The 16,661-nt window shown below is 37.7% G+C and overlaps 1 protein-coding gene across 3 annotated transcripts in view; it reads left to right on the top strand.

Annotated features, from left to right (window-relative positions):
- Positions 1-276: 276 nt before the first annotated feature.
- Positions 277-16,661, top strand: part of LOC127520505 (metabotropic glutamate receptor 7) — a 221,886-nt gene continuing 205,501 nt past the window's right edge. The window contains exon 1 of one of the 3 annotated variants that reach the window (XM_051908667.1): positions 277-1,637. In XM_051908667.1, the coding sequence (XP_051764627.1) occupies positions 1,158-1,637 (480 nt within the window). In that variant the 5' untranslated portion in view covers positions 277-1,157. The remainder of the gene's footprint in view (positions 1,638-16,661) is intronic. The other 2 variants (XM_051908666.1, XM_051908668.1) reach the window with 2 other exon arrangements.

The following is a 16,661-nucleotide window of genomic DNA, read 5'->3' as shown; positions in this document are numbered from 1 at the left end:
GCTGCATTCAACAGGAAAAAAAGTGAGTCTCTAGAGCTGGAACATATTCCATATTAACCCACATCAATGACCTAATGTCGTGCAGAATGCGATTTCGGTCAGAACACAAGCAGACTGAATGAGGAGTTCACTCAAATATGTTTAAACGTTTGGGAATCCTTTGTTTATAACAAAGATCTTACAGTTAATGTCTTAACGTTAAACCTGCATTTAACTACCGTAAGCTTTTGAACGGAGGCTGGAAACTTATGTTGGAAACCTCCACTGCAATATCCCTCTCTTGCTGCTTAACGATTAATCGCTGTCTTTAACGACTACATCGCTTTATTATTCGCGTCTCATGCAGGAGCGTATTTTCTTTGAGGGCTGACCAGGATGAGTAACACGACATCGATCGTGCGTTGAGTCATTTGACAGATCCATATTTGATTCTGGGTGGAGAGAGAAAGAGAGAGGGAGAGCGAAAGAGAGAGGAGGAGACACACGGGCTGTCTTCTTGTCTCTTGTGAGGATTTTTGCAAGACTAAAAGACGTATTATCGCCTAAGCTTTCTTTATTTCTCTCAAATGTAATGAGCAGAACCTGCTCCAAACGAAAAGCCTCAGCGAAGTCCGCGACGGGAGGATGTTAAGGATATCTCACCTGACATCGATTTTCAGCAACATTTTTCTCTGACCGTTATACGCGACGCGTTATTCTGAACGAAAACTTTTTGCCGCCTTAATTTTTTTAAACAGTAACAAAGATTACAACTCAGTCGCGATGGTTTTACAGTGGCGTTATGACATCAGCGTGGATTGGACGCTTTTTAGTCGAATATCGCTGCACTTTAATCCGTTTTGCGTGGAAGTGTGTCTGATTTAAGGACAAATCATTATAGAAAGACTGTATGTATTTTACTTTGCTTTTCTGTCTTTTTCTTTATTAAAAGAAATAATGCAGAATATCTAAGCAACAAGCGTCGCCATACGATGCGCACTTTCCCAAGGAATAACGCATCCTTCTTGCGCGGTGTTTTTGGAGAAAACCTCAACGTATTCCCTCATCAGTCTTACTTTGATAAGGTCTGTGGTCGTTATTAAGATCAAATCTGTTTTTTCCTTACCTGTAAATACTGTGAAAAGTGCCTTTTTCTGTTTCCTAACGACAAGGAGACCATGGCTTGCTTTCCATGGCGGGTATTTTGGATAATTCAAGCGCTTGTGGATGTGACACTTTCGCAGGAAATTTACGCTCCTCATTCCATCAGAATTGAGGGGGATTTGACCCTGGGTGGCCTTTTCCCGGTCCATGCCCGTGGGGTCTCCGGGGAACCGTGTGGAGATATCAAGAAAGAAAACGGGATACACCGGTTGGAGGCGATGCTTTATGCCTTGGACCAAATCAACAGTGACGACGAGCTTTTGCCCAACATCACTTTAGGTGCTCGGGTTTTAGACACATGTTCGCGAGACACGTACGCTTTGGAGCAGTCGCTTACTTTTGTGCAAGCTCTCATACAGAAAGACACGTCGGATGTGAGGTGTACGAACGGAGAGCCCCCGGTGTTTGTCAAACCCGAAAAGGTGGTTGGAGTCATAGGGGCTTCGGCGAGTTCAGTGTCCATCATGGTCGCAAATATACTGCGACTGTTCCAGGTGAGTCTGAACTGTAGTGCCCAATAGTAGCCTACCTCATGTGCTGGAATGAGTCCCTGCGTCATGCTTTCATGTCATTTCACCCCCTATGATTAGATGACAGCTTATTTGCAACAACGCATAACGCTTTAAAACACCGCTCCGCATAAAACAGCACAATATAATGGCAGTTGTTAATGTGTAAAAGTATGTTATGCGTTTGTAATCATTTGTGTAGCCAGAACAGGTTGTTAGTCATAATCAATGAATCGATCAGGCATCGACTATTCGCACACGCAGAGTGGCTTTTTAACAGGGGCTCTTTCTTTGTCCTACTCTCTCTTTTATATTTCAATTTCAAAGATCTTTATTGGCATGTTTGCTTGACGCATCAATATATTCTATTCTATTCGTATTTGATATATTTTTTATTATTGAAATGTTATTAATATTTAATAAAAAAAAAAGGATACATGTCTATGTATATCTTAATTCGCTTCAATTTCAAGTTCTTTATTGGCATCCTTGTTATAGGCTATATATTATATTATTTTGATCGAAGAAAAATGCCATAAAATAAAAATAACAAAATGCAATAAAAAAAAATTAAGCAGAGTTCAAAATTAACATTTTTATCAATATTTCCCTGTGTTCTTCCCTCCCATGCTGTTTCTTAGGCTTAATGTTAAAACATTACAGTGAAGTGGAAAGGCTTGCTAATTCAAATGGATTTGTGAATTTAAATTCTGCTTTCTTGAGGCAGATCATTCTATAGATTCCATAGATACAAGATACTGGGTGCTGTGTTAGGTTACCTAGGTAGCTCATGCCTGCATTGAAAGAAATGTTCTATTTGCTTCTGTTCCCAGCAACATTAGGAAATTACAGACAGATTATCATAAGGCATGTATTTTGGCAGTTACATCGTGAGCTACACAGAGAGCATGTAAAAGATTTGAAAACAAATGATTTGGAATGTACAATAAACCACAAATGAGAATAATGTACAATCCCCAGTCTAATTAATCAGAATCAATCCTTGTAGGGGCTTAAATGATCTACTTGCAGTATCCAAAACGTAAATGTGTCCAAATATGGCATATGAAGTAATAATTGTGTCCCGCCCCTTGGTTCTGAAGAGTGTGATTACTGATACAGCAATTAAAATAGTAACAGTCTATACAGTTCCCTGCAATGATGTGAGAGGATTATTCAGCCTTATCTATGTTCTGCATCAGAGATAAACATAGCTAATGACATCCCACTGGTCTACTAGGATAATTCAAACCTCATTCTTCTCCATAATCTTTTGCTCTGTTTACCAAGGTTCTCTTTTGGCCTTATACATAGGTAGTTTAAGATCTCTAAACATCAAATCTGGGTGGAGGAACGTAAATGAATGTTCCAGGTTCATTACAAGGTCTATTTGTGGCTTGCTGTCAATCATTTTGACTTGTCGCTCAGTTTGTAAACACAAGCAAAGATGGTGGTTTACAGTAAAACACTGAAAATGGAAGTAAATGGGGCAACACAATAATTGGTTTCAAAAGTATAGCCACAAAACTTTATACATGTTAAAATGACATTAGTGCGCATACCTGCTTATTCAACACATTCTCACTCCCAACTTGTCACATATTAACGCTTGGTCAGGACCCCTGGGCGTCACTTTTTAATGCACAGGGTAACCCTTTTTCGACGTGCAGGGTACGGCATTGTTTTCGATGAGAAAACTTTGCACAGACGCGACAGGCATTGGAATTTTATCGTCATGATGGAATTATATATTGGGTTATACTTTTGCCAGTATTGTTGGGGTGTGATTTTTCAATTTAATCAGCCAGCATAATTTTATTTACATTCATTTTATTTACACATTTTAGAGATGTTTGAGTACATAACCCAAAACCACCCCTAAACCTACCCATTTGTATATTATATAATATAAAACACAGGATATAACAGGCAGATATGACTACAGACACAATTTATTCAAAAAGTACAAATATTCCAAGTTTTCCGAGGCCAAACGATTGATTTGTGTGAAGAACAGACCCAAAAGCAATCATCGTGTCCATCCGCCATAGATCCTGTGCACACATTTAAAAATTGCCGCCCGAAGAAGAGACCGATCAGCTTTGATTGTGAAATGGCATTGGCTATCATGTGACTCATGACCAGAGTCGGGTGTATCTTTTGAATGAGATAGTATAACTGCATGCATTCAAGGAGCGGGATCATTTTCCCCAATTAAAACCTCAAGAGCCACTCTGTTCTGGCCACTCTGGCTTCAGAAGACTTGGAATGCAACATGAGTAATTTGTAATACTTTTATATGTTTTTTTGGTCAGTTTTTGCAATAAATACCCGTGACTGTACTTTTATTTTATTTGTGTTTTATATTGTTGAGAAGTGGGTAGGAGTGGGGTTAGATGTTCCAAAATATGAAAATATATTTATAAAATAATTTCTACTTCTACAAAGAATTGAATGTGTTGTGATCTGACGCATAAGACAAACAACTGAAAGCAATGGTGTACCCTGCACATCGAAAAATGACTTATTACATAACAATTAAAGCTGCAGTCCGTAGTTTTGCCTCTTTGTCGCCATCTCTGTTTGAAACCTGCAATTGCAGTTTTTTGCGGAATTATAATTTTTACGTGCGTTGTGCCTCGGCGTGACTCCTCAGCGTGGATGAATCTAATGTTTGCTGTCAATCACCACATCAGTGTGGATACTGTACTTTGGAATCACAGATTGTAGTCTTGGAAGTATGACCAACATAAGAATTTTCACCGGAGAATGTCATCTGAAGAAGTAAGTAACATGTCTGCCACTTTTGTTCTGACTGAGGGAAAAAAAAAGCATTACAGTAAATAAAACCATGCAAATTATTATTATTGTTATCCTTTCTCAAATTGTTAATGTTAACAACATCAGCATTGTGTGACTATGTGTATTTGGTGTGTATTAGCGTTACCTATAGATCTAATCTCTAACATTAATTTGTCATACCATACAATCCGCCATCAAAATGATTATTTTTTGCAGCTGCTGTGAGAAAAGGCTGTAAATAATCCATCTCACATGCGATATAGCCTACTAGCTGGGACTCGTTTACAGATGTGATGCAACAAACGGCGACATGCTCGAATTTCCCGTGGAAACCCACCAGTACCACCCATATTATAAAACATTATTACAAGCTTAAACCGTTGTGAATCAGGCTAAGGTAAGGAGATAGTTTTGAACACTGGCTGGTTATGTACATGCTGAAAAATTGATTTTGGATAATTTTTAACCAAAAAAAGTTACGGACAGCAGCTTTAACTAAACATAACTCAATAATTAACTAAAAATTATACCACTTAGAACAGTATTCCTACTACTAATGACAATTTATACAGCATGATACAAGAAAGAAGTGCCCTGTCCAGTTGACTTCCATTGTGCCAAATGAAATGAATGTATTACTGTAACTACGATTTTTTTTAAAGTTAATTATTTTCTGTGGTAAACAACATTTGCACCACAAATTCTGGCAAAATTTTCCAAGTCAAGTTGTAATTTGGTATCTTGACATAAAGCTGTTTACTGACCAAAATCCCTTTTACCTGATCTCACAGGAAAATGTAATGAAAAATGTTACGAGGTGGCAATTTTGTATAAATTCGTACAATGTGAATCGTACAAAAATGTATGATTATTAGGAAATCCCATAACCCCACCCCTAAACATTTGTACTTTGGTGTCTTCACAGTATAAATATTTTAAAAATTATTTCTACTTTTACAAATGCAAGGAGTTGACTGTGTCAAGGCAAACAACCGAAAGCAATGACATACCCTGCACGACGAAAAATGTCGCTAAAGGGGTACCCTGTGTGTTAAAGAGTGACACAGAGTGGTCCTGATGTAGCACCTATACGTTACATAACCATCACTGGGGCGTAAGCAGATTGTAAAAAAATTGTATGGATGAGACGATTCTTACGAATTAGCCACCAATTTGCCAAAACGCAGAATAGTTATGAATTGCAATGAGATTGTGTTGGATCATTACAGTATTTCGAGCCCTAAACTGTTGAACTAAACAAAGGGATTATTCACATCAGACATCTCTTGAGTTTACATGAAGTGTTCACAAAACTAAAAATGGACTGATGTGCCCTATGCACTACAAGAGCTCACAATATGTAGACAAAGATTTAATAGTTGCTAATGTGTCGTTACATTAATAATTTTACAGTTGCATGTTCTTGCATATGGAACTGCAATATTTATGTCACTTTCCTCCAGCTTCCTACCACACAGATAATGGCAAGAGTGGTTTCAGCAGACCTCACAGATCTGTTCTAAGAGCTTGACTTTTTGCCCTACACAGACTGTTTAGAAAGTATTTACGGAAATACACCCATACACATGGGACATAACGGCAGCCAGCCTGTGTCACAGACCCTCAGTTGTGAGCATTAAGAAACAAATTTAAAGCCCGTGTTGCGGCCCGCTAGCCACCTGCATCCTTTCAGAAAAGTGTTTGCTTATTTCCCTGTGGCCTCACACTTGCTCTGAGTCTCTGACTGTTTTTATATGCTCCAGGGCTGGGATTTCACAAAGCATCCCTGTTGGCCGCGAGCTTTTTCAGAGTGTGATGAGAGCTGCGGTGATGAGAGTTGATGTGAGGAGGGCAATGCACTCTGACACAATTCATGAGGCATACAAGCGATTCTCCATTCTCCACCTCAACACATTTTGACTCAAAATGCTTGTGAAGCTATGGCCCCAAATATTATTTGGTTCTGGTGGAGCTTATGATATGCCATTGCTTTAGTGGTTTATTGTTTGTTTTTAGCAGGAAAATAAGGGGAAGTACAATTCAGGACATGGTCATGGCAATTGTACTTCACGGAAAAGTTTTTCCTTTGCATTTTTTGCGTACAGATGTCAACGTTGTCAAAATGATCCCCTTTCACACGGATCCACAAAAACGGCTAAAAACACTGTATTATTCATGCCAGGCCAGTAGTTGGCAATGTCACTTTGTAAAGAAACAATACGCACCTATATACCGAACTTGTAATACAAATGCGCACGATGTCACCATTTTCACAAATTCACTTTTATAGTTTACACGGAGATGATAACGGTATTGTTTTCAGAAACTTGCACTTTGAAACCCACAAAATGCAGTTGTCGTGTAAATGAGAAGCCAAAACGCATAAAAAGTTGTCGCGTAATTGGCCCCAAAGTCACATTGCTAGGTGCAAAGCCACACTGCAAGAAATAAAGTTGAAAAATGTCACAGTAATCTTCAAAGTCGCATTTTAAGATTTAAACTGACATTGTGAGATATAAAGCTGCAATTATTATTATTATTATTTTATTCTGATATGGTAACGATTCCCATAATTATTGTGCATATTATGGTAAAATGAAAAAAAAAAAAGTAAATGCCTCGCATTACTGAAGTGAAATGGGTTGCAAATGTACTTCATGTTGACTTTAATATTACAGCATTGTTTTTTGCTAGCATAGCATTGAAGCAATGTTATTTTTATCATATGAAGTACAAAAACATCAGTGTTTCACCATTAAAACAATTACTAAAATGACTCAGGTTGAACAGGGCGCTTCTTGTCATAATGATTCTCCATAGTCTGTAAGTGACTATTGATTTCTTTGACGTGTCGCTGGTTCACTGGCCCAGAAGGTTTGCTGCCTTGAGCTCTAGTAAATACAGTATATGTTTGCTATCACTCACTCTTAGGCCACCAACACAAAAGTGACAACAGCCACAGTGACAGAAGTCTAAAAATATCAGTGCTGTGGGACTCGTTTCTCACAGAAGCCATAACCTACAAACCCAGGAATTCTTCAGCACAGATTTTTAACCAGTGAGAAGCAAGCCATAAAATCACACTTCTTCCTAGTATTACTGTAATTATTATTAGCGGTTTATCACACTGTATATGTAAATCAATATACCATAGAGACTTAAAGGTGGATTACCTTAGCAAAGCCCTGGCAACCATCCAGATCACCTTGGTGGCAAGGTAAATACCATGTACATCAATATGGTAGTCATTAGCTGTTTCCATCCAAATGTACGAATTTAACTTATGCACACAATTGGAATATAACATAAAACATTTGCCAATAAAGCACCATTTCCATTCCATGTGTTCAAGAAAACAAAATAGCCACTTCCTGGGAAATTGGCCAAAATATCTGTAATAAAAATGGAAGTTTCTGTAATCGGGGAAGCCTCTGTGGCTCTTTTTTTTAATCCTACATCATAAATGACTTGCGTCTCAGAGCGCAGAAGAAACGCAATAAATGCTGTCATGTTCTCTTGCGTTCAGATGCCTGGTGTTTGTAAACACAATTGTGTGAGACGCTTCTGGGAAGGAATTAAAACAAATCATTCTGATGACAGACTTTGGCTCAGGCATTACAGAAAGATCAAACCAACATCTGAGATGCTGTGCGAGGAAGTTGGCCCACTGGTTAGAAGTCATCCACCTCAAATGAGCGCATACGTTTTTTTAATGCACATTTTTAGAATTTATGCGCATCTTGGCATTTCCATCCAGCATTTTTTTTTTTTTTTTAATGGGATATCTCAAAATGTGCATAAAAATAGGTGGATGGAAACATGGCTATTGAGTACCATGATCATTGTTATCTGATACCATCAAGGTATTTTCACAGTACTTTTTTGTGAAGTATATTTCATAAAAGCTTTTATTTTTCCATATAAGGAGCTTTTATTGCATTAGATGATCAACAGATACTAAAGCGTTCTATAAACAGAGTGTTTAGGCCACCCACCAATCTTGTTAGGACAATAGTGCCAGGGGAGGAAGGGCCTGGCATGGCGGCACACGCTGATGGAAGACTCGGCCCACCTGGAGGTCATTCTGCTCTGATAACCTCTTCGCTCTCCTCTTCTTATCAGCCTTTGGCTGATGATTGGCTACTCCTCCCTTCAGGGTTGGCTTATTTTCAACGTGAGAAATCCCAGCCTATTTATCAATATTGGCTGCATGTGTATGCCTGAGCCTGCCAAAAACCTGACTGCAGCTTTGCCAAATTGCAACTTTTTGTTATGTAATATTAAATTTGTTCTATTGGAGAATTTATTTTGAAAGGATCTTCAGGTAATGAGTTTGATAAATGATACAGATGATTAATATTATGTTGGCTGAAGTTATAAGGCATTACCTGGAAATGTGTTATCAAATGATATGTTACTCTCAATGGGCCTCATTCATGAAACACAAGCATAGCAGATTTTATTGTACGAAGAAAAAAAAAATTGCATTATGAAAAACATAGTATTTATACAAAGTTCTGTTATGAAACTCTAGATGGTGCAGGCTGATAGGTCCTTAACTTAATGTGTTTGCTAGCACATCATTCTCTATAGGGTATAGCTGATTGGGTCCTGCTGTATCAGTAACCTATGTGCTCGCTCTCAACCTTCAAATACTTGGTCAGCATTTGCTGTAGCATGTTGCGGCACGCTTTTAGAAACCCTCCATCATCTCCATCTCCACCTGTATAGATCTCCTAAACGGGTAATTCATGTATGCTATATTGAACAGCAGCAGCATTTCTTACTTGCTCACAGCAGCATGTCTTGTATGTATTGGCAGTATCAAGTCCCGTACTTGCTCTGCAGCAGCAGCAGCAATATCAGCAGCATAGGAGATCTTTTCCACCAAGACCAAACATATCAACATTGTCATATCCATGTACATGGTATTTATGGTGCTTATGAATCACTTTCTACTGATATATAAGTCGTATATTTAGTAAATATTTGCTTGATTTCCTCTAAAGCTCATTTGAATTTGTTCTGGATCAATTAGATGTGACATGTCACCTTGGAAGCAGGTCTGAAGGCATCTTAATACACAAACATGTACCGATTCCATTTGTGATGGAGTATCATGACACCACTCATTTCTTCAACACATCCCACGAGACAGGTATTTTTAGATGTGGCATCTCATCAGCCATTCTGCTAATCTTAATTCCGAACTTCATAATCACATTAGTTTGCTATATTGCCAGTTGAGGATGAGCTTTAAGTTACTCCCAGTGCTGTCTCTTATCTCCTGTTCAATGCCTGTCTGTGAAGTTGCTCAGCATGAAGCCTGGAAAAATCCTCGGTTGATGTCATAAAGCACGTCTGCCATTGGCTCGTCTCGGAGCTCGTTAAATGAGAGAGTCCCGCTGGGCGAGCTGCCATAAATCATTATGAGCGCAGATCTTTTTTTCTCATTTAGGAAGCGTCAATGATATACATACCAGTAATTAATGAAATAATTTCTTCTCTCCAATCAATAGATACTCCAGCTCCCCGCAGACTTCGTTGACATTTATCACATCGAGTGCAACTGATTAATTTGTATTGCCATTACCTCAACATGAGAAGGAATAATTTGTCTGAATGATCTATCTCTCTCACATCAGAAGACTATGGAATACTAACCAAAGGTACTTGAGTGCTGGTTATTTAGTGGAGATCACTTCAGATTGCTATACAGGCAGATTAGCTATTGGTAATAAGTTGTTCTTTGCTTCACATTGAGGTTACTGACGATTTTCAAGTGTGACACATTAGTGTGGAGGGGTTGCACTGTGAGAATGACGTTCTTTTAGTATGTGTGAAGTGAAGTGTTTGTTTCTGCCGGTAGGTGCCCATACTCCATACCTTAGTTTTTCAAGAGCGCTGTCTTTCTCGGTACGCTTGATGAATTCATTACACAAAAGTTATTAGTGTCTCGCAAAGAGAAACATACGCACTGCAAATACATTACCAACCAAACAAAAACTTATATTCTTTGCATGAGTGTTGTTGCATCACTAAAAAATGGTAAAATACCAGTAAATTGAATAGCGCAAACCTTACTAAATCATGTTTCATGATTCATTTAAATACTCTCCTTCCATAAATATTGTGTCTGAAAGGGAAACTCCTACAAATGCATATACAATAAGGTCAGCTACAAAAATAATGCCTTTTCATCGCTAATTTTTCACTGCGTGTCTTTAGTAAATCCTGACAGTAACTTTTTCAGCAAGCTGTTAGTAAATCTGGTCCCATGTGTTGCACAAAGGGCTACAGCTGAAGGGGAAGATTGTCAAAGGCTTTCTGTTTTACACACAAAGCTTTTGTATTTCTTCAATTAGAAATGCAATATAGTCATATGGACTACTTTTCTGCATAGGTGGAGTTTCACTTTTGTGCTTTGTTATTATTTAATAACAAAGGAATTAAATAATTAAAGGATTTAAGGGAATAAATAATAATGGACAAAGAAGTCATGTACTAGTTATATACTAGTTATGAAGTAATCAGTTTAAACTATTTGCAAATAATATCTTAAAATGTGCACACATTCAGTCTTATTCGTATGTAATATTTCAAAAAAGCAAACATTTCTTGTTTCATCACATTCAGTTATGAATTGCATGAATCATGATTGCATATTTTCAATTCAAAATGGTGAAATGTCTTAAGTTGAGTAGTGTGCATCACTAGATTATTATCACTATTACTGTCAGTTACAAAATCAGAGAAAACCAGAGCAAATCATTGGCTCTAGTCTGTGGAGGCAGGGAACTCACCACATATTGGATTGTAATGTATTGTAAATGAAAGCATATTGTATGTCACAATATGCTTTCATTTTATGGAAAAGAGCAGCTTGGGGATTATTATAAACACCTTTTTTTTGTGTTCTGTGGAAGTCATACAGGTTCATACTCATCATGAAAGTGAACAGAATTGGGAGAGCACCGGCTTCAGTCTGTTTTTTTTTTTTTTTATTATTACTGGATGTGTGTAGCCCCAACAGGCCCTTCATGTTCAAGCAAACAAGAGTGGCAGGCCTTGCAGCCTTATTTCATGGAACACATAGGGGATATGCTGTAGTAGAGACCTCCAAAACATCTACTAACCATGTCCTTTCTCCTGTAAGTTCAGTCTGGATCAAAACACGTAGCAAAAACATTTCTGAGATAAAGGTTTCAAGACAGGCATAGCAGCAAAGCAGACAGAGAACCAAAATGTTTGAACCTTTTATTATTTCCCCATTCTACACATTCATGAAACCTTTTTATTGCACAAAAGGTTTTTTATAGTGGAAAAAGGCTCTTTAGATTATTGAAAAGTTTTTCAACTTAATAAAATTGGTTCTTTTAAGAGCTGTTCTCTGAAAGGTTTTTTTTGTGGAACCCAAAACGGTTCTTCTATGGCTTTTTGGAAACTTTATTTTTAAGATTGTATGACACTAATTTACCGGTATTCAAAATGGTTATTTGATTGATGTTACTAATTACAGAAGAAAGATGTGAAATTGAGCTGATCACTCAGCCGGTCACTCGAGGGATTTTCTTGGATCAGCAAGTTTCATTTAACTTGCACAGAACCTTGTCAGTTGGTGGATAGAGGCGGCTTTGAGAGTTGCCCGTCTGTGCGGCGGCAGAGATTCACTACAAGGCACGCTTGGTGGAAACGTCTTGCATGGTTTCCCATAAGCTGTTTGCTGCCAATTACTGACCAGAAACGATGAGAAAATATCTCTAACATTCCTGCTTGTTTAGACAGCTTAGTTAACTTTTACAACGTAGCGCAATTGTATGATTTGATTTATGTTAATTCTCTTGAGTATCCTTTATCACTCAGAAATGTAACATTGACCACTAAAGAATTTCTAAGCATTTTACCAAAAAAAAAAAAAAAATCTTTCTGGCAAGTTAAACCACTTTACTGTAAACATAGTGTAGTGTACCTGCTGCTTCTTTTCTTCTAGTAAAGAAAACCTCGACTCTCTGACAGATGAGCTGAAGTTTAATTACGGTGCGGGATGATCCGTTTTGGCAGAAGGGATGTGAGGGTTGGCTGCAGCTTTAAGAGGGTTCTAATTATGTCCCACATTCAGATCAAACGGTAATTAATTTAGCCCTGTCAAAACCGAAAAGACAATTATAAACAAATGGATTACCCGTCAGCTATGCGTAGAATAGCTAACACATCTCAACTTTCTCACAGAATTTGTAAGGAGAAGCAGCATTGAGCCAAGGATTCGAGAATGAAGTATTTCATTCAAAGACAGATGGTTCATGGACAGCATCTCTCACCTCATGAAGATTTAATTATTTGTTTACCTTCACCATTGAAACCATATTGAGGGTGTACTCTCATAAATAACATCTTCATTTACACCCTTAATATTTAAATTCATCAAAACAGTTCATTTAATATGCCTGCAAACTGTTCCACTTGATATATTTTTAAAACAAAACAATACAAAAGGTACTGTTAGTGCCAGTTTCATTCCAAAATAGCATAAAATGCAGATTGTTCCGTATATCACATGCTATATGTCTTCAATGACAGTTAAATGCTCAGTGTTGCTAGCATAAATTAGACTAATGCTGCTATATAAATGGTATGTTGTTCACTGGCATCGTCTGTCCAGTTCTAATCCTCGTCATTGGCGCTTCGTTTGGTCTTCATGACATGGATAGTCGGGCGAGACTGATGTTATATAACTTGATGGTGCCTTGCTTCTCCTAACATTAACTTAAAGAATTACCTGATGCCCTCTTTTATCTTTGAAACATTGTAGATAAGACAGCTCGCCATCTTATACCACTGTTTAGAACCGGGAGGGAGTTGTGATCATGCATTTATTTTTCCATTCACCACCAATAAAACAACAGATATGTCATTTCCTTTGTTTGTAGGAAAATGAATTGAACCGAACAGTTTGCTTTACTGAATAATCAGCTTATGGTTTGAGAAGCTCTTTGTGGAAATTTATATTCAACTCCAGTTAAATCTTTAAGGTTAACAACAGACATGAGCTAAGGACTAATTCAGCTTTACAGCCCCACAGGAAATATGGTAAAAAGTTTTCAGCTGGCACCATTCAAAGCAGAGGATGTTTAACTGGGATTAAAGGGGATAATTTGATTTACTTTCTTTAATTCTAACAGAGTGTAACATATTTCCTTTTGCATTATTGGATTTTCAGAGGGCTCTTGGGTCCACTGTTCCGGAAGTACTGAGACTTATTTTTAATTCTTCTCATAGATCATATTGACTCTTCAAGATAATGATATAGGTTCAGTATTTCATACTGTACATTTAGAATCTGCTTTACTAATAATGGAATCTATTATATCGAAAACAGTTTTCGTACAATTCACATTGTACAAATTCATACGAAATCGCCACCTTGTAGTTGGGTTGACTACTTTGTATGGTCTGTATGACCCCTTGATAATGAAAATACAGAATTTAGAAGAAATCTGAAACATTCTTCTCATAACTACAAACTGCAGTCATGAGACTGTGGCAATATGCATGAAACCCGCCTTGCCTTGTACCTGACTGACAGCTGGTAAAAAAAAGAAATAGATTTCAGAGCTAAAATGACAGTGAATGGAAAAACAATGAGTGGGATTGAAAAAGAACTCATTTGTTTGTCACTCTTAATGTTATACCGAACAAGGTGCCACATTAGATTCAATAGAGAATTGCTAGAGGATTTTTGACATTTTGCAAAGTGGAAAGTAAAACAGACGTAGGTTGCGTACCAAAACCTAGTGAGCTGTTGTTTACTGCTTACATAGGCAGCATCCTAACTGTGTAAGTGGTAGATTTGGATTGTTCTATGTAGAAATCATCTCTGTGTGCCTTACAAATTAAAAAGCGTTCATCACGTGAAGCAGATTTGGTTTGCCATTGATTTCAGTAGAGTTTGCTGTTAGCAGGATGCTAAGCTAACAATATGATACTCAAATAAGCATATATGTGTGTGTGTGTGTGTGTGTGTGTGTGTATATATATATATATATATATATATAAAATTTAGTAATTCTCATACATAAATATCAATTAAAATTTGAGATAATTATTATGAATATGTATCCTGGTTTTTTCACCATCTTGGTCATCATGTGTCACAATGCATAAAAGATGCTGTAAAAAAATACGGTGCCTGTGAAAAATAAATACAAAAAACATCCTTCATATTTACTCATTACACTGATATATATGTATGTATTAATGTATATTGTTACAGATTTGTATACTACCTCAGAATTTGGCCAATATGAGGTACCTTATGGAGCAGACTTTACATCGGGATTGTTCCTACGATGCTTTAAATGCCGCCTACGTTGGAACAGAATCATAGTATTTCTCTACACCAGATATTATTGTGCCAGAACTAAAAACCTTTGTAAAGGCAAAAACTGCTTTATTTTTGGCAGCGTGTGTTTAAAACTCCCTGTTCCCAGTTCAAAATAGGCTTGGACATGTTTTGAAAAAAAAAAAAAAAAAAAAAAAAAAGTGTTGCGTGACCTGTGGAAGAAGTATACTTTAAACTTCAATTTTCTTCTCACAGTATGAGAAGCCTACCGTTAGGATTCCAGTGAATTGGAATAACAGTTATGGCAGTTTGAGGTCACTTACTAAATAACAGTCTCCCACTTTTCCCTCTGCAACTGTTGTGTCTATCCATCCCACCTGTCTTCCATCCATATCCACAAACTATTACTCAGTCCACAACCTAATCTGCAGCAGCACCTTGTCTGAAAGAATTGACATTATCATTTGTTCCTCACTGTTGGCTCAGTAGGTTGGTGTTACAATCTCAAGCGTAGCCCTAGGTGGCAGTTTTGCTGGTAAAGAGTGAACAGGACTCTTGTCTGACAAATATGTCCAAAGGCGAAGAAGTCAAGTGGAAAGTCAAGACGAGAGAGGCCGAGGCTGCGGCTGGCACCAGCAGACAAGAGTGGCGCTCTAGGTGTTCTTGGATTTGGGTTGTCCAGAAGAGATGTGTAATCGGAATGGGCACCTTGTGTTGGCAGTGCTGCAGAGTTCTGGAGAACATCGTGGTCTGTCCAAACAGCCCCTCGAGGGTCAACATAGCATGCCTCTTGCATTTCACGTGTAATTTTTTACAGCATATTGTGATGTTCCAACTAACCTCAGAGGAGAGAATTTGTATAAGAGGCTATGAATGAACATGAAAAACATGTCAATCAAAGAAAACGTGCATTAAAAGGCTTGAAGTCAATATGAAACAGCACTCATAACTCTCAGGAAAAATAGGTACAAAAGCTGTCACGGTACCCTTTCAGAAGGTACACCATTGTACCTTATTTACCCCAAAAGGTGCGTATTAGTACCTAAAGTGTATTTAATAGCACCTTTTGAAAGGGTACCACCCCAGTGACAGCTTTTTTTCTGAGAATGCTAAGATGAGCATGAATTCTAACAATGCACATAAAAATGTACTAAGATACTTTTTTTTTTTTTTTTTTTTTAATTTAATAAGACGTGGATGAAAACACATTTACTGAATTCCTTGATGCACAAAAAAAAAAAAAAAAAACTTTCATGACTTTGCCTCAACAGAGGATGTGATTGGATAACTGGACTAACCAGCAGATCAGTTTCATTGTGTAGCATCTCAAATGTTGTTTTAATTATTTGCAAATGTTTTATGCGATTCCAATGTATTCCAATTTCTGCACGATGCACGATGGATCGGCGACAGGGGTTAAACATTGCATGACTTTACAATAGGAAGACTCTGTCTGGTCCGCAAACTACATTTCACAACCAAACATGCAAAAAGTGATATGGAAATAACGCAAGATCACGCGTGAGACAGGAATTGTTATTAAAAATGGTAGCCCGCAAGAAGCTTGTGATCCAAACTGTCTGTGCTCTGATTTGCAGCAAAAAGGAAAAAAAAAAAAAAAGATTATGAAGGAGAAAATGGTTGGGGAGACGCGGGTCTATAACTCCTCCCCGAACTTCCCGCTGCCTTGTATCTTGCTCTCTCGTTGGCTGTAGGTCATCACCAATGTAATTTTCAGTCAGAACACATTTCCCACAGCAGGATTTTAAATCACAGACAGGTCCAGATATTTAGCATGCCAAATATCTCAGGGGCATGCATCGTCGATTCTCTCAGATCGCGTCTTTGATCATGCACACTGCGTGATT

Source organism: Ctenopharyngodon idella, chromosome 10 (assembly GCF_019924925.1).
Source record: "Ctenopharyngodon idella isolate HZGC_01 chromosome 10, HZGC01, whole genome shotgun sequence".
In the NCBI taxonomy this organism is placed as follows: Eukaryota; Metazoa; Chordata; class Actinopteri; order Cypriniformes; family Xenocyprididae; genus Ctenopharyngodon; species Ctenopharyngodon idella.
The sequence above is the reverse complement of the archived record's forward strand: the minus strand, read 5'-3'. Positions and strand labels throughout refer to the sequence as shown.